The following is a 19,818-nucleotide window of genomic DNA, read 5'->3' as shown; positions in this document are numbered from 1 at the left end:
TTTTTTTTTTTAATTCCTGTGTTTTCTTTCCGTTACATAAAAACATATGTTCGTTTTATGTTATTGTGTTGACTGCTAACAGCTTGTATTATAATTAAAATGAAATTTGCCTGTGTGTTCCTTCTATTTCAGTAACAGGACGACATGTGTAGACATTGAATAATTAATTATGTACATGACCAGTTTTATGAGTTTCCAGACTGCTAATCACAAAAAAAAAAAATCACCTGTTTAATCTTCAAAATAATCTATGCGTATTATTCTATCAGAACCTGTTCCTTTATTTTTGGCTGCCTTTTTGTTCCATTTTTTTTTTATTTATCTTTATTCAATATATTAACCACTTGTCATCGGGCAGTTTTGAAATTTTTCACATACATGTTAAAATATGCATTTTTTTGGTAGAAAATTACTTGGAAGCCCCAAACATTATATATTTTCTAAGAGCAGAGGCAGTGGAGAACAAAATGGGGGCTGTTCCAAGATTATTTTTTAGAGCACAGTATATAATACCCACTTTTGTGGTAACATATCAAAGATGATGTTGCACCACGTAAATAAAAATCAACCATGTCAAAATTAAAAGTTGATCACACCTGTGAAATAAACTATGAAAAATGACAGTACCTAAAATTGTCCATATGCTGTGCTTTTAAAGCCTTAACAGGTTATCAGATTCAAGTTAAACATGAGCTATAGCACTAGAATGATTGCTCTCACTCTATTGCCCCGTACACACGATCGGTTTTCCCGGCGGTAAATAGTCAGCCGGGAAAACCAAAGTGAAAGCCGAGAACCTGCTCAGCAGCTTTTTCCCCCTACACACGGCCGGTTTTCCTGGCAGGAAAACTGCCATGAGAGCTTTTTCCGGGAATCCTGGCCGTGTGTATGCTCCACCACAGTGTTTCCTATAGGAAAACTGCTGGGAAAAGACAGCCGGGAATCCCGGCAGGAAAAAAGAAAACATGTTCTCATTTTCTGTCAGGAAAACTGCCATGGAGCATACATACGACCAGTTTTCCCAGCCAAAAGCTGTCATGGCAGTTTTCCCCGACAGGAAAACTGGTCGTGTGTATGAGGCATGACATTTGTGGCGATACCTCACATGTAGTGCAATCACTGTTGATGTACACAATATTATGAAATGTAATTGGGATGCTTGCCTTTACAGCCACATGAACTTTAATGGCATCCTAGTCTTAGTCCGTAGGGTTCAGTATTGAGTTGGCCCACCCTTTAACAGCTTCAACTCTTCTGGGATGGCTGTCCACAAGGTTTAGGAGTGTCTATGGGATTGTTTGACCATTCTCCCAGAAGCTCATTTGTGAGGTCAGGCATTGATGTTGGACGAGAAGGCCTGACTTGCAGTCTCTGCTCCATTTCATCCCAAAGGTGTTCTATCTGGTTGAGGTCAGTCAAGTTCCTCCACCCCAAACTCGTTCATCCATGTCTTTATGAACCTTGCTTTGTGCACTGGTCCAAATCATTTGGTGGAGGGGGGATTAGGGTGTTAGGTTGTTTTTCAGGGGTTGGGCTTGGCCCCTTAGTTCCAGTGAAGGGAACTCTTAAGGTGTCAGCATACCAAGAAATTTTGTACAATTTGATGCTCCCAAAGTTGTGGAAACAGTTTGGGGATGTCCCCTTCCTGTTCCAACATGACTGCACACCAGTGCATAAACAAGGTCCATAATGACATGGATGAGTGGGTTTTGGGTGGAGGAAGTTGATTGGCCTGCACAGAGTCCTGACATCAACCCAATAGAACATATTTGGGGTGAATTAGAGCGGAGACTGCAAGCCAGACCTTCATGTCCACATCAGTGCCTGACCTCACAAATGCACTTTTGGAAGAATGGTCAAACATTCCCATAGACGCACTCCTAAACCTTGTGGATAGCCTTACCAGAAGAGTTGAAGCTGGTATAGCTACAAAGGGTGGGTTTACTCAATATTAAACCCTACGGACCAGGATTGGAATGCCATTAAAGTTCATGCATGTGTAAAGGCAGGCGTCCCAATACTTTTGGTAATATAGTGTACAACCATGTATACCAGGAAAAGTCAGAAGATCTTGTCTTTATGCTTTTTTGGGTTTAGCAGCCTATGAAGTATTGAAACAAACATGTTTGCACAATAACGAATGGCAATGCTAGTCTCCTCTTTCGGGAAAAGTTTAGTTTATTTTCTTGGGTGAATTTTCACCAGCTTTACATGTGTAGACTGAAAAGATAGAAAAATGACAGATGGTACTCTGTTGATATTTAGTTTCTGTGAACAATTAATATGTCACTGCACCTGTGCCAGCAGACCGGTACTCTGAGTCTCCTAAGTGGGCTTGGACTAGGAGAAAATTGCAATGCTGGACCAAGTGGAATGGGAGAGCTTTTTTTTTTAATGGCTCCTTATACCGAACTGAAGGCGTGTTTATTGCGAAGTGATCGAATGTTACCTACACATTTTTATCTTACCCTTTGAGGTGTTTTTTATGGAATGCGGTAACGCTATATATATTGCAATGACACATTTTCTTTTAGTACAGTCCATACAAACTGTGCTAAGTTCTATGGACTTCTAAACTGAGCCCAATGAATTTAATTCATTCATTTAATATAAAATGCTGCTTATTGGGTCTCTACACCTGTAACCGTTACATACACACTGAAAATTACTGGAACAGTGTAAAGCCATCTTCCCTCCCCAGCAAGTTGTAGCTGTCAGCGGTGGGAGCAGGCAAAGACCATACGGGGTTCCCGATGGTCTCAAACCATAGGGGACACAAATAACAAATTATTTTAGTTGTCTGGCTTAGGAGATTGGCTAATTTGCATAAAAGACTTATTTGATGAGGGGAAAAAAAACATTTTCATAAATTATATTTTCTAGATTCAAACTGCTCTGCTCTCACACTGAGGCACTTTCACGGTAAAAAAAAGTACATGAAAAGCTCACAAATTCCTATTTCCATTAAAACAAATGAATGCTTTTACACTGGGGCAGTGCACTGGCAGAGCGGTGAAAGAACGCCCCTTCCCATTGAAATGAATGGAAAACTCTTCAAAAGCGCCTGAAAAGCTCTTCAAAAGCGCTCAGTGTTTTACTGGCAGTTTAGAAGTGCCTCAGTGTGAAGACTTTGAAATGTTTTGAAATAACAGAAGCTCTAAAAGAAATTTTAAGTTTTAATTAACCCAATACATAGAGATTCTGTTCATATTCTGACACTAAAAATATCATTAGAAGTCATATGACTGCATCATTGTCCCCTTATTGTCTGATCACTTAGTATCTAATTGAAAATTATTCACTCATGTGGTGGGTATTCTTGTCCTTAAATATTACAATTAGGAGAGTTTTGACACATTCATGTTCAATTGTAGATTGTCATTCATAAAAAATAAAAACATTGCATTTTTAGATTGATGTCTATATATGTAAAGTATTTTATAAAACATATAGAATTGGAAGTTTTTTTTGGGACTTTGAGTGAGGCATGAATTTAAGGCTATCGAGCAATTAATATAGAAACAATTAATTTTATTCTTCTACAGCCATGAGTGGCACAATATCTTTATAACAGTAATATCATACATGGATAAGAGCATGGAAGAGCATTGTATAGCAAAACCATGTGGGCAGTCATAAAGCATGGCAACAATATTGTAACGAGCCCCTGCTCGCTCAGTTCCACTCTCCCAACACTCCTCTGCTACTATTGGATCAAATTGCAGATCGCAACGTCTGATGGATTGGTCATCAGATGCTCCGGGATTCGAACTACAGCTATGTGCCGTTCGAATCCATTTGTGATAGCTCAGAACAAACACCAGGCAGGCTGTATGTAAGTTCAAACAGGAGTCTCTTTTATTGGATGCACACACACTTTTATACATAGCAACTTTGAACACCCTGCCCCCAACAACCACTTTCCTATTTGTCAATTGTAAAGTACATTGTAGTTCTCAATTAGGTCCTCTTGGCCATGCAAATGAGGACTTAAAACAGCAGGGGGGTGGGTCCTCCTTCAATGGGAGGACTGATATGTGTAATGACACAGAAGCCCCAGGGGGTAATAAAAATGTAAACAAACACAGAAAAATGCTTTTCTTCCAGACCATGGAGCCGTCTGGAGGGGGGGGGGTAGCCTTAAGACAAGGCAGAAGACCCACCACTGTGTAATAGACTCAAATGATAAATACTTCAGTATTTCAAGGTTCATGACAAATATCACAACTTGTTACATGGTACAATGAATAGAACTGCCGTCCACATTAATGAATCACCTGGGACAACATGTAACAAAGTGTTTTCCAGTATTTCAATTTAAAATTTAAATGTAAAGAACCAACTATAGGGCATGTAGAGCATCTGTGTATGTTGACGCGTTTCGTAGGGTAATTGCCCAATCTTCAGGGGCGGATGCTGCATATATCTATAATGGAACATATAATTAATGTAACCATAGTCTCATAGTTGACCCAGGGAAATGGGAATGATGGTTACAGAGGAAAAATGGCTAGGTATGTGCGGCCAAACCACTGAAAAAAGTATTTTGTTAAAAATAAAGCCACATTCCATGCAGCAAGCTTCCAGGAATTTGACCACGGCTCTGTGAGGACGCCTGTATGGCACTAGGTCAGTTACAGAATGAGAAATCTGGGAAATTCTGCCTATAGATTAAATACAGTTTCAAGATAAAGAAAAGTTTTAGCAATTTTTTCAAAACTATGGCTGGCTCCTAGTTGAAATGTAATTTTAATAATATTAACGTTTGAATTTTCTAAAAGCATGTGATATGAATAAAAAAAAACAAAAAACAGTGGAGTTTTCCTTTAAGCTGCGGTTTCACGTTTTTCTGCAGCTGCTCATAGAAATCTGGAATTTATTCTTGATTAGTCTCTGCTGCTGGTTTGGTGAGAGCCAAAACCATGGGTCACACTGTTCATCTTTAATAAAACGAAACACATGAGTCAAACTCAATCATTGTTCTCCTCACCCTCTATGTGCTAAGACCATTATCTCGATCAATTCAGATGACACCATATTAACACACTATTAAGAATTGGGACTAACTAGAGTTCATTGTTCAAATTAATTATCTAAAGAAAATATTTAGCACTAATGAAATTGGGTGAATTATATTAAACAGATATTTGACTGAAATGAGAAGGCCCTCTTTTTGAGGTTTTTTTTTCCTATGCTTAAAGTCTTTGGCTTATTCTCTTCAGCAGTATTGGCTCTCATGTAGTGATCATGCTCCAGATTTATTGCACAAGTGTTGAGATACGTCTGCTGTGGAGCCCAGTTCCCTGGGAATGTTTAGCTGACATTGGCCTGTAGATGCAACAGACTTCGATAACAGGTTGGAAGGGGAGCTGTTTCTGGTTTAACAGAGGTGTGAAAAGTGTAAGTGATTTTAAGTGGGTGTAAATAACTTTAGAAACTTGCAAGTTGCGGCCCACTGCAGGGAGTTTGAATCACGCTTCGGATGTTTTAGCCCACTTTGAGAACTTAACGTTTTTAGCTGTATCCACTTTGTATGGCCATATGAAGCCTTTGGGTATATTTCTGGATGACACCATAAAAAAAAGACACTGTACAGTTTTTACAAAAAAAAAAAAATCTGTTTTATGATTCACAAGGCTTTTTATGTTTAATCACCTTCATGTGTTATAGATTTTTTTTTTTTTTTACCTGTACCACACCTTTTTGGATAATCTAGCGTGGCACTTTAACTCTCTTCACTAATTATACTGACTACACCTACAAGGGGTTGTGTCAGGATGGTGCCTAGCAGATATTTTGATTTGTGTTTTGATTAGGGAATAGGATTTAATTTCTCCAGGAGTGCAGGGTTGTATGGTGATTTTCTCTCAGTGGAAGAAGGTGGCCTGCTCTGATAAATCACCTTTTCTTTTTGCATCATGTGGATGTCCAGATGCATGTGCATTGCTTACTTGGGGAAAAATGGTACCAGGATGCAGTATGGGAAGAATGCAAGCTGCCGGAGCCAGTGTGATGCTTTGGGCAATATTCTTCTGGGTCCTGCCATTGGGTCCTTGGGTCCTGCCATTCATGACTTGTACTACCTACCTAAACTTTGTTGATTACCACGTACACCTCTTCATAGAAACATTATTCTAAGTGGTTTCTTTCAGCAGGATAATGCACACTGCAAAAATGCACCACACATGGAAAGTATTGCCGCAAATGTCAGAGGGAGAGCAATAATTCTAGCACCGGACCTCCTCTGTAATGCTAAACTGGTAACCTGTAAATGCTTTAAGGTGTTCCCTATGGACATTTTTAAATATTGTAGTTTATCACTATTCCACGAGTCTGCACAATTTTAAAGCAAGACATCTCCATGACTAAGCTCTGGGAGGGAAGGGGGAGCTAAATGCATTGTGGGCATGGCCTGGCGGGAGCCCAGGCTGAGATTGTACTTCCTACCATCGTACTACTTGTGTTGATCTGTGGCATCAGGGATCCCTTCCCTCCTCTCTTTAAAGTGGGACATGTTGGGTATATAATTGGCGTAACATCATCTTTTATATTGTACCAAAAAATGGGGTATTTGTGTTTTGTGTGCATTAAAATTCATTAAAGTGTATTTTTTCAAAAAAATAGCATTTGAACTACTGTGCAAATACCATGAAAGAAATTATTGCAAAACCTACCATTTTTTTTCTTTAGGGCATATGCTAAAAATATATATATATGTATTGTTTGGAGGTTCAATGTAAATTTCTAGCAAAAAATTGTGAAACAAAGTGTCAGATGATGGCCTGGTCTTCAAGTGGTTATACACACACGCACACTCTCACACACAAAATTAAAGCTGTCTCTGATTGTTTTGTGTGTCTTTGACCATTTTGTTTGTGCTTTTTATCTACAGTATCACTGCCAAATTAGAACGAGCACTAGAAAAGGTTGCTCCCCTCCTGCGAGAAATCTTTGTTGATTTTGCTCCCTTCCTGTCCCGGACACTCCTCGGTAGCCATGGACAAGAGCTGCTGATTGAAGGTAAACACCTTATAGACTGTACAAGGATATTAATTTAAGGTTTTATAGGACAGCAATTTCATTTTATGTAGAAACCCTTGCATGCCCTAAACTTTGTTTTAACCATTCCTAAGAGCCGGTTCACACTGGGGCGACTCGTCAGGCGACTCAGCCGCCTGACAAGTCGCGTCCCATTCTATTCAATAGAACCATTCTAATAGGAGCAACGCAAGTTGCTCCGACTTAGAAAAAGGTTCTTGTACGACTTTGGGGGCGACTTGCATTGACTTCTATGCAGAAGTCATTTTGCAAGTCGCCTCTGAAGTCGTCTTCAGGACGCCTTGCCGAGTCGCCCCCAAAGTCGTGCCGCCCCAGTGTGAACCGGCTCTAAAGGTTTTGTTTTTCTTTGTGCTGTTAAACAATGTATTTATATGAAATGAGATGGGAACAGTACTATTCATTCATAGTTATGTGCGAACCCTAGCAGTGTATATAGTACATTGATAATTCCTGCTTTAGACCCAGCATGGGTTGACCTGTACAGGAGTCATGACAAAAGTGAGGAAATGTAATGATGGCAAAACAATTGTGTTATAGCAAGTCTGTTCAAATGATTTATTGTACCTAACAGCTGTTTGGTAGTGTGTATGTATGGCTGTTGATATGGAGTGTAGGGGGACAGAGGAAACCTTTTTAATGTCCATTGAGTGCAGGTGGCTTTAATCCAACATGTCACAGCTCCCAGAAAGTAAAATTAAATCCCCAGGTCCCCATCAGCTTAGCAGGCAAACCTAGGAGCAGAGTGGGGACATTTTTTCTCTCATTTGAATGTATGCAAAGTCATCACAACAAGTGCCATGGCTCCAGACATGAAAGTTTAGGGCTAAGGCTGGCCCTTGGCGGAGTGATTTAGTAAAGGAGTTAGCAGGTTACAGTTGTTTTTGATGCCTGACTCAATAACTAGTTGCTTTTGATGCCCGACTCACACTTGACACTGACGGTGGCGGCTGACATGGTCCAGGTGTCTTCCTTTTCTTTGTAAAGGTACTAATGAACTGTACTACTATATATCATGCATGCATGCTGCTGCTGACTTTTGGTTTATTTTATTTAAAAAAAATTCAGCCAGTGAGCTAAATGAAAAAATCGAACCAATTCACACATTTTAGGTGGATGTGGGATTCCTCCCAGCTGCGCTATTGTATTCTAACAGTGGCGAGACCTCATTGTCAGAATATGCAGTCTAGGCCGTGTACACATGGGGCCGTATGTCAGGAGACATTTGTCGGTTCAAAAAAAACCTGGCCCGTGTGTATGACGGACCGTAGCCGGCTGTTTGGCTCGCTTCTGTCAGACATTTGTGCTGGAAAACCAGCAGCCTACTGACTCCCCATCAGCACTCTCTGCCAATGGTGGAAAGCGCTGGTCAGAGTGTTCTGGTGGGGAGGCGGGGGGGGGCGTACAAAACAGCTGAGTGGCGGAGGTCGCTGTACTAACTTTGCATAGTAAGTACAGCAGCTCCGACCGGAGCTGACAGTTTTTTTTTGTTTTTCATTCAACCCGCTGAATTAAACAGAAAAGAAAACTATAGCGTGTGTACCCGGCTTTAGTGCTGCAGCCACTGATCAAGTGGCTTTAATCCAAATGGACTGTTGAACAGTAGTGCAGATTTAGGTCCCATGGATCGCAATTTGCCTAATCCCTGCTGAACCAGCAAAATTTTGATCCATCTATGGCAGGGGTCTCCAAGCTGTGGCCTGATAGGGCCAGATGTGGTTCTTTGCTAGCCTTTATCTGGCCCTTGGGGCACTAATCCTCCCACTGACACCAACAAGGGGGCACTATCTCTTCCACTTATACCAATGATGGGATAATATTCTTCCTACTGATAGGGGCACTACTCCTCCTCCTACTGACCACCCGCCCTGATGCCATATTTATTCTCACTGATGCTGGGCCTGGGACTTTTTCTGCGCCCTCTGGCCACAATTTGGCCCTCCTAAATTCTGAAGGACAATAAACTTGCCCCTTTTTTTTTTAATTTTGAAGACCCTTGATCTAGGGCTACCTTGAGGCTAAATAGAGATTCCTTAAGGCTTAAGCTGCATCATGCATTGTAGTTATTGACAGGAAAGTTCTAAAATAAGCCATCTCTGCTTTATAATCTGCATCATGTGTGTGTTCATTACTAATAATTATACTTGTGATGCAGATTATAGACAGTTACAGAGATTACCTATTTTGGAGTGCACTCTGCTGCTGACTAAAGTGATACTAAACCCTATTTATTAGTTTTTTTTGCAGTTCAGTTGAGGAAGTCCAGGCTTAAATATTTTTTTTGCTTCTATTAAAGTGTGCCATTTTCCCCTCTGGCTGCCCCCCCCCCCCAGGCAGAGACACATGTATGTGCTCCTGACTGGGGTGTGCATTCAAACAGGCAGCCCCAGCAAGATACACTGCCTCATCTTACAACCAGGAAATTCAGGGAGCCACATAGGGCACTCGGCATTGGTAACAAGGACAAATGGGTAACTGGTAAAGGGGGGGTGGTAACTGTACTGGAGTGTTTTTGTACTCTTCCCCCCCCCAGTACTTTTTTTCAACTCCTTTTTTAACAGCACCTATATGTGCTGGGTTATGGCAACTAACTTGCATGCTCAGCAAATCCTACTTTGTGCCTCCTGACTCCCCTTGACTATATACTTGACTATATACTTCTGACCCCTAAACTCTGTATATTGCATACATCTGTAAATTACAAACTGCTGCACATAGGCCCATGTATTAAGCCCCTGCCACTGTGTAGTTTTTCTGAACCCACAGTTCTGTGCCACCTCTTTCTGGCCCTGTGTGTGTATGAGTGTAAATCTGTACAAGTAAGCAAAGAGAAGATAAAGATTACATTCAAGCAATTTTAATGAATATCTGCAGTTTTGGTACATAAACACACCTGGCATATTGCAATTTATTAGTGCACCACCAAGCCCCCCAGAGTACACATACTACAATGCGAGGATAGCAGCTTCAGTTTGCTTTATTGTAAAAACTTTAGAGTCTTAATGATCAGCAAGGGCGTCACAGGTAAAGCTTAGTTTTTAAAAGTCACCTAGTAAAATAGGATAAAAGGTAAACCGATATAAACAAAAAAAAACTTTTTGTAAATTGTACATCTGTTTGTGAGCTAAAAAAAATTATGAAGTATGAATACATATTTAAAGTGGAAGTGACATAACAGGCTGAGCTGTCAGCAATGCGTGTAGGAGAGGCAGCCTACAATGTAAACACCTGGGAAAACTGGCTACACACTACAGTTTTTTTTTTTGTTCATGCAATCCAGCGGGTTGCATGAAACAAAACTGACATCTGTACTAACCATGTGATTTTAGTTCAGCAATTTACCCCTTTTTGAGTCAAATGTTGGCAGCCGCGACTGGAGACTGGACCGACAGAATAAGTATAGCGATCTTTTATTTTTTACAGGGTTAGATAGATTAGGCTTAGAATGTGAGTGGGAGTAGGTTTAGAATTAGGCAGGCCATAAACCGAGCAAATGTATTTCCTGCAACCACAAGCAGACAGTGTTGATCCCTCCATTGGAGTCCTTCTATTTGGGAGGAGAACTCTGCAGGTCTGGGAGAAGGCCGTAATTATTGCTAGTGGCTATAGTCGTGTGTAAAATCATGGCAGGCTGGTTGTACCCAAGTTGATCAATCAACTTGGGTACCTTCAGCCTGCTCATACATTGTTCCATTGTCAGCCAGTTCCTGAAGAACCAGGTGAGATTTGAACCATCTATGGCAGGGATCCTCAAACGACGGCCCTCCAGCTGTTCCGGAACTACACATCCCATGAGCCATTGTAAAACTCTGACATTAACAGACATGACTAGGCATGATGGGAATTGTAGTTCCTGAACAGCTGGAGGGCCATAGTTTGAAGACCCATGGTCTATGGGCTGGCCTTAGTTAGGTTGTGCCTTTACTTCCACTTTAAAGTGTCAGCCCAATATTTTTAACCTGAATCATTGTTTTCTGGAGCTAAAACGGAATGAGCTACAACTACTGTGTTGAATGAAAATTCAGGCCGCAATTGCTGACCTCCTTCTAAAAATGCTATCTACCTGGCTATTTGTGACCGTAGTACTTTCAAAGATACGAACCCTAAACAAGAATTCATGTCAGGAAAGTGGTTCACGGTATCAAATCTGCATCCTTATTCTGGGTCAGTTGAATCATCAGCATACTATACTTTTTTGTAGACAAGTCTACCTTTATTGCATTGTGAGGACATTTTCTATGAAATTTCTATTAACGTTATATACAATGCTGGCATTTATCTTTACACAACCCATGCTGTGGTTTGATACCCATATGCTGTGCAATGGGAATGTTCATTGTGTGTTCTGGGAAATGTACTCAAATTGCTGAAGCCATGAGACTATGACAGCCAGGGGCCTAGTATTTTTTAGAAGGGAGAGGTTAGTCTTGATTTCTCAGTTTGCCACGTTGCTTTATTTTCCCATGTTTGTGAAAAGCAGGGAAGCTTTAGCCCTAATATGTGTCCTCACACATTACACTTTATGAAAAATGTAGAGCATGGCGTGCTTCTTTCCTCAAGTACATCAATTCCAGTATTGAAGTTAACTTTTCCCCTTTCCAAAGAATTTCAGAGCTTAGACTGAGCTGTAAGAGGTGATTTATGAATAAGTGTCGTTATTTTTTATTGCAAATACCAGTCCCTTCCCTACGCACCTATCTTATTATGTCCAGAAAAAAGACATATTACAGCATAAAACACTTATTCTACATGTAATTTGTCAGTGGGTCAGGCTATATCTGCTTTTCATCCTGCTAAATAAAGGATTCTTGACAGGGTGGCATGACAATTGGGAATCCAAAAAATGTCATTTAGCTGTAGCTTGGGCTGAAATTTATGGGTGTGCTCATACATGTGTGTCTGCATTCATATGCTATTTTTACGTGCACATTCTGTGAGACTGACGTTACAGTTTAATGCGCTTGAATGGCCGAGTGCATTTGGTGGAAGTTAGTCTTCAGCATTACTCCACTCGGCAAAAATGTTAGACAAGTTTTTCTTGTGTGATTACAATTAGTATCTGCTGCACAGGAAGCAGCCTCTATCTTCTCAATCTGAGTAAAACAAGCACTTGCCGAGAATGTAAAACGATAGACAGTAAAATGTATAAAAAACGGCAATGTCTCACTGCCAGTTACCGGAGACGTTAATGTAAAGTGCGTTGTCCGTGAAAAATATCCCGGGTTTTGCACTGATTAAGATTTCTTCCCAAGAATGTGTTTGTGTTCTCGAATGTTACATTTATATTTTTACTGTTTACTGTAATATCGTATATAAAGTGCAACATGATCTAAAATGGTCCAAAACGTTCTATGGTTCAAGTGCCTCCATACTTCACCTTTTAAATGCCCCAATTTCAGCCTAGCCCCATGTCTGAATAAATATACCACCGTTATGTTATATTAGTCAAATTAATATGAAAAGACATTCTGGACTTTTGTGTTCACTTTTTTTTTTTTTTTTACATCCAGCTTAAGCAACATTATGCTTGAAAAATTGAGAAAGTCCACAATGTATTAAATTATAAATTTTAAGGCGCTATAGTTTTTATATATATATTTTACTGTATGGTTTCTACAGTTGTATATTTCTTGCTATTTAAAGGTATTTTAAAAGTGATGTATTTAAAATACATTGTGTACACTTTAACCTAATAAGATAGCAGTGCTTCTACAATCCTGACCTAGCTACACAACATCAGATTTATTTCATATTAATAGGTTAGATTATTATCACATTATGTGTTTGAGCGTCTATCTTATTGTATGTAAAATATTGTTAATCAGATCCATCAACTTAACCGAGCAGAGCTTTTTGTTCACTTCTTGTAAAGGAACTATTGGATCCGTTCATTGAGTGAATACCATTAAGCTGAGAAATGGAAGTCTGCGTTTTTTTGGCGCCAGCTAGAAGGACAGCTTGGGTGCAAATCATCAGCAGCAGTCAGGGAATTTCCACTATACTCATTGCAATGCTGCCCATAAGAAGGGTTGTTTTTTTAGGGTGCAAATGGAGGGGAGGGCTCAATGGAGAATTTATTTAATACTTAAATATGTAAGCTACCGGTATATTCATTTTAACAATTTTGCTGTGCTGCGTGATAAAGTGGATCATGGCCATGGGAGTTATTTACTAAAGGCAAATCCACTTTGCACTACAAGTGCACTTTCAGTGCATTTCCAAGTGCGCTTTGCACTTGTAGTTTGCACTTGTAGTGCAAAGTGGATTTGCCTTTCATAAATAACCCCCCATGTTTTAATTCATTATAGGTCTGTTTGACCTCCTCAAGGCACAATATAGGATTCTAGTAGATACATTAATGTGTGCCGTACCTGGCAGTTTAAGCAAGTCATATATAAAAGAAATAACATTTCATGTATTTTAAGCAAAAAAACATACAGAATATCCTGAAAATTCTGCAAGTTTTGTAATTATCCTAATGTGTATATTTTATATCTTATTAGATATACTGTAGATATACACAGTTGTGCTGAAAAGTTTGCATACCCTGGCCGAAATTGTGAAATTTTGGCATTAATATTGAAAATATGACTGATCATGCCAAATATATATATATATATATATATATATATATATATATATATATATATATATATATATAATTTTTTTTTTTTTTTTTTTTTTGAAGGATGGCAATCACATGAAGCCATTTATTATCACATAGTTTTTTGATCCTTTTTAAATCATAATAATAACATAAATCACCCAAATGGCTTTGATAAAAAGTTTACATACACTGGAATGTTTTGCCTTGGTACAGACACAAAAGGTGGCACACACAGGTTAAAATGGCAATTAAAGGTTAATTTCCCACATTTGTTGCTTTTTATATCACAATTGGTGTCTGTGTATAAATGGTCAATGAGTTTGTTAGCTCTCACATGGATGCACTGAGCAGTCTAGACACTGAGCCATAAGGAGATAGAAAAGAACGTTCAACAGACCTGCGTAATAAGGTAATGAAACTTTACAAAGAGGGAAAAGGATATAAAAAGATAGCCAAAGCCTTGAATATGCCAGTCAGTACTGTTTAATCACCTATTAAGAAGTGGAAAATGAGGGGCTCTTTGCAATATGCTTCGCTCACAGTTGGATTTTTTATCTTTTTTTTTACACATTAGAGGCCTCTTCTAGTTATTACACTAGAGTGAATTCATAACAAGAGATGTAGTGAGGTCCAATTATTCTTCTTTTTTTTTTTCCTAGGAGGACTGCTTGCTTCGGGAGCTAAGGGTTACATCTGTGTTCTAACTGAAACAGTATATTTGAGTCACTGCTGTAATATTCCCATTTCTCTCCACTTTTACTGTGCTATATTGCTAATTTTACCTAACATAAAGGTGCTCATTTAAACTTAAAGGGGTTGTAAAGGTAAAAACATGTTTCCCTAAATAGCTTCCTTTACCTTAGTGCAGTGCTCCTTCACTTACCTCATCCTTCCATTTTGCTTTTAAATGTCCTTATTTCTTCTGAGAAATCCTCACTTCCTGCTCTTCTGTCTGTAACTCCACACAGTAATGCAAGGTCGTGCTCATCCCCTCCCTTGGACTACAGGAGAGTCGGGACACTCTCTATGTTGCAGATGGAGAAAGGAGCAGTGTGTTAGTGGGCGTCCTGACCCTCCTGTATTTCAGGGGAGGGGGGCGAGCACGACACTCCACACCAGGGAGAAAGCCTTGCATTACTGTGTGGAGTTACAGACAGAAACACAGGAAGAATGAGGTGAGGATTTCTCAGAAGAAATAAGGACATTTAAAAGCAAAATGGAAGGATGAGGTAAGTGAAGGAGGACTGCACTAAGGTAAAGGAAGCTATTTTAGAAGAAAAAAAAATGTACCTTCACAACCCCTTTAAACATCCAGTGTGAAAACCGTTGCACACACCAGGAAATAGTTATTAAATAAACTGTGTATACTATAACCATATACAGTGCACCACAGAAGGTAGTAGTCACCCCCAATACTGACTCAGTTTATGTGACCTTTTGTCTTGTTTCCAATTTACTTAAGTCTAAAAAAAATGAATGAAATACATTTTAAAGAAGATAAACTCAAGGCAAGGAATAATGAAAACCACCAGAGCCAATAGATAACACAATTTTAAAATAAATTATTTATATTTGGCTATAACAGTGGGGACTCATAGCCTTCCATGTTAACTAATGTTAGGGGACTCATAGCCTTCCATGTTAACTAATGTTAAGGATATATTCAGAAAGGATTACAGTCACCCACCAAATATACATTCTAAAATATACTTTGTTAATAAAGATTAATATTAACCACAGGAGGGCACACACCACAATGTTTGCATTAAATTCGATTTTTGGTTTGTGTTAGCTGTAGGGTTGTCCCGATACCACTTTTTTAAGACCGAGTACAAGTACCGATTCTTTTTTCCAAGAACTCGCCGGTACCGAATACCAATAATTTTTTTTTTCAATGTCATGTGGCAGTTTGACAGATAGGGACTGATAGGTGGTACTGACAGGTGGCTGGCACTGATAGGCGGCACTTATGGGCACTGACTGGTAACTGGCGCTGATGGGCACTAATAGGTGGCACTGACAGGTGGCTGGAACTGATAGCTGGCACTTGTGGGCACTGATAGCTGGCACTTGTGGGCACTGATAGGTGGCACTTGTGGGCACTGATAGGTGGCACTTGTGGGCACTGGTGGCACTGATTGCACTGGTGGCACTTTTGGGCACTGATGGGACAGGTGGCACTGATAGGTGGCACTGATTGCACTGATAGGTGGCACTGATTGCACTGATAGGTGGCACTGATTGCACTGATAGGTGGCACTGATTGCACTGATAGGTGGCACTGATTGCACTGATAGGTGGCACTTTTGGGCACTGATAGGTGGCACTTTTGGGCACTGATAGGTGGCACTTTTGGGCACTGATAGGTGGCACTTGTGGGCACTGATAGGTGGCACTTGTGGGCACTGATAGGTGGCACTTGTGGGCACTGATAGGTGGCACTTGTGGGCACTATTATATGGCACTGATTGCACTGATTGCACCCTCAGTAAATTAGGGCACAGAACAGTAATGATGTGCAAAGAACATCAATAAATAAGATTTTGGTTAATAAATTATATGCTTTCTTGCTTTGAGTTACCACTGTTTGTATATACTCATTGCTAAATGCCCCTGATGGGTAATATTTATGACAATATGGCCCCATAGGCAGCAATGTGATCTGTGGGTGACGCGGATGCTCAAAAAAACAACATACCAGCACATTATGAAAAGCTCACCTTGGAACAAAGCCCTCCAGCGCTGTAAAGTCGCCGCTGAAAGGGCTGTCATGTTCCCATGTCTTTCTTCCGAGTTCACAAACTCCGACTAGGTGATTGGCCGGAGCTAAGATGACTTCACTCCCACCCATGCGCATGGGAGACCTTTGTTTCCGGCACGGAACTCTGAAGTTCCGGCAAGGTATGCCGTACCTTCAGCGCGTATTTATATGTTTAGGAGATATTTAATTTACCTACAGGTAAGCCTTATTATAGGCTTACCTGTAGATAAAAATGACCAAGCAGGGTTTACAACCACTTTAAATCTAAAATCTAACTCTGACCCTCGGGTAAAATGTTAAATATCACCAATATCAAGTAGTATACAATAAGTGCACTACCTGTAGCAAATATTATGGTATAAAAATGTTGTGAAACAAAATGACAGTTATTTAAAAAATAAAACTTAAATTAAACCACTATTAAATTACCTATCTGGTGACACTTTTGTGGCAGAAATCAGATATTTAGTCATTTGGGTTTTTATACAGCTTATGGAAATGAAAAGTTTGGGCCTGCGAGTTCTCTGGAAATCTAGCAGATGTAAACATTGTTTATAGATCAGTGCTTCTCAACTACCCTAACCAGGGCATGTTTGTATAGCTTTCTTATTATGCCTTTTTTTTTTTTTTAAGATAAGCCTAAGCCCTGGTTCACATTGATGCTACTTTGAAATCAAGCCACTTCTCTTGAAGTAGCATGATTTCAAAGTAGCAAGGTCAGTGCGATTTCAGCTGCTACTTGATAGACATCTGTGTGGCTTCATGCACAGATATCTATTGAAGTTGCACCTGAAATCGGCAAAAGTAGTGCAGGAACTACTTTTGCAAATCGGTGCAGCGCCACACCGATTGGAACAGTGCTGTTGCCTCCAATAGGCTGTGACGTGTCATGCAATTTGATCACTTAAATCGCATGGCAAATCGCTCCAATGTGAACCTAGGCTGAAACTTACCTTTTTCCTTCCTTTCTGTATTTATTTGCACCTGTTTTAAAGTGTGATTGTTCTAACAGTATTTCTACTGTGGTATTTGTAGATCAGGTTCTCTTCCGTTTATGGGTAGAGTGGTAGGCCAAGAGCATGAGCCAACATTCCTGAGAGTAAGGGCAGTGGGTTGTTGAAGCTTGTCAGCTGTTGTTTGCTGCACCAGAGGGTTGTGGTATTAGGGGTGTGGGTGCTTGCCACTCTGCAGGAGGGAGGGTAGTTATTTGCTGGTGGTGGCGAGTCTAAGGGAATGTCAGAGTAGTACAGAAAAATTGGGGACATATGTGAAAGTATGTATGGTAAAATATATGACTGCTTATGTCTATATTTGTATGGTAAAATCTGCAAGTGTGTATGACTGTTTGGTGTTGAGCATACCCACAGATATGTGCCTATATGTGCACACTATGAAACAATTTTCTTTTTCAGTTACCTCTTTCATTGGAAGCATGCAGGCAAGTGCAGGCTCCACAAATTAGACCAATTTTAAAGTTTCTTTTTCTAAATTAATCCAAGCAAACAAAACATTACAATTTAACTTTCTGTTCTTGCATCCCAATTGATTCCATTTGTGAAAAGGATTTCTGCTGGGTGCAATGGGGAAATCACAATGAGTAAAATGTAGACAGACCTTGATAAAGACCAGACGGAATGGCTGTGGTATCCTGCTAGACTTCGGCACATATTGGAGCAATAAAAATAAAACAGATCAAAACCTTGCTCTTATTTCATAGGGAACTTTTTTTTTTTTTAACCCTCTTTAACTTTAACGCCAGAGGGGACTCTAAAAATTGTATGGCAGCCCCCAGTGGAATAGAAAGGTTACATTCAATTTATGTCCCTTTGTATTTAACAGGGCAGGAAGTACATGGTAAGTGTGGAAGCTCTTGTTTTAAAATAACACATGAAAAAAAAAATCATATATTCATCTCTGGCTCTGTACTTTTTTCTTGATGACACTAAGCTGGAAGAAGCTGATAATTAACATATTCTAAGTTAAAGAAGAAAACCAATGGACATAAAATCCTTTTAAACGTAATTACCCTCCATAGCTCTCCCAGACTTGCTGAGGTCAAGCCCTCAGTTCTCTTAGTTCAGGTAGTAAAATGCAAGGTCATGGGGACTCTAATATTGCTTTAAATGTCTCCTTCTGATTACTAGCTACAAGAGACTTTTATAACTGGCTTCTGATGTGTAGTGATTTTTCATAGCTGTAGTTTGCTATGTAATTGTGTAAGCAATTCACAATCCCTTAACATTTTTAAATAACATAAACATTAGTATAGTTGAATTATATAAATTAACTACTTACACCAATGTATTTCAAAACTATTATTTTGCTTTTAAAAAGAGTGCATCTATAATTTGTAATACTAATGATATTGCTAGATATGTAAATGTAATTTTTGCTTTAATTTAATACATTTTTGAAGTGTGACTTTATTTTTATTTTTTAATGAACAGCTTTTAAAATTGAACCTGTTAATGAGTCTTTTTCAGAAGTTTATTTTCTTTTAAAATACAATCTCTAGATATTGGTCTTTGGCCGATATCTCCTGTTTACTTCCAGTAACATCTAGCCTGATGCCCTTTTTGTAATACACACAGAAACCTAGATTTTTCTAAATGGCGGAAGCACATTAACTTTTCTATTTATTTTTGTTTCACCCAAGTTTCAGAAATATAACAATTTGTGAATCCTGAGTGCAAGAAATTGTGCTTGCAACAGCATTCATGACAAAGAATGATTACATTTTCAATGGCTAGCTAGCTCCAGGCATTAAAATTACTCCAAGCATTAATATTAGTTAATGTTATTAATGATAAACCATGTAAGTTGAGCAATTCGGATAGTATGCTTTCCTCCATTTAACTTTTAGAGGATGTGCCTTATCTCTACTATGAAATAAAATAATTAGCTTTTCGCTTGCCTCCATGCTTTTCAGATTAAAGTTGTTGCATGGTGTGTGTATATTTTTTAAGCCTAGCTATATAATTATATGACTATACAAACACCCAAACGTATTTTTTGTATGGTTTAAGACAAACAATTTACTTAATGCATATGATTGATTACTCCCCTAAGAGCTTTATTTAGGCAAAGTACAGTTACCCATGTCTGACGTGGCTACAATTGCTATGGAATAACCACAATTGGCATATTTTTAATTTTCCATTTTATTTTCATATAGAGTTTTATGGACGTGATCTGTAATTCCTTCTGTTTCCCTGTATTTCTCTTTCATGCATTGTGTAAGAAAAGTGCATTCTTACATTGTGTTTCCATATGTTAGTTAAACTTATTTTTTTAAAGTAAACTTGTCAAGTTTTATTTTGTATAATAAAAGTTAAAGAGAAAATGCCAGTTTGAGAGGTTTCAGAAATTGCAGCTCTCCTTGCTAACCCTGGTG

The 19,818-nt window shown here is 39.1% G+C and overlaps 1 protein-coding gene across 8 annotated transcripts in view; it reads left to right on the top strand.

Annotated features, from left to right (window-relative positions):
* Positions 1 to 19,818, top strand: part of NBEA (neurobeachin) — a 793,834-nt gene that overhangs the window by 416,381 nt on the left and 357,635 nt on the right. For all 8 annotated transcript variants that reach the window (XM_040340410.1, XM_040340408.1, XM_040340406.1 and 5 more), the window contains one exon: positions 6,893 to 7,020. In XM_040340410.1, the coding sequence (XP_040196344.1) occupies positions 6,893 to 7,020 (128 nt within the window). The remainder of the gene's footprint in view (positions 1 to 6,892; positions 7,021 to 19,818) is intronic.

This window comes from Rana temporaria, chromosome 2 (genome assembly GCF_905171775.1).
Source record: "Rana temporaria chromosome 2, aRanTem1.1, whole genome shotgun sequence".
Classification (NCBI taxonomy): Eukaryota; Metazoa; Chordata; class Amphibia; order Anura; family Ranidae; genus Rana; species Rana temporaria.
Note: the sequence above shows the minus strand (reverse complement) of the source record. Positions and strands in the feature narration are given on the sequence as shown.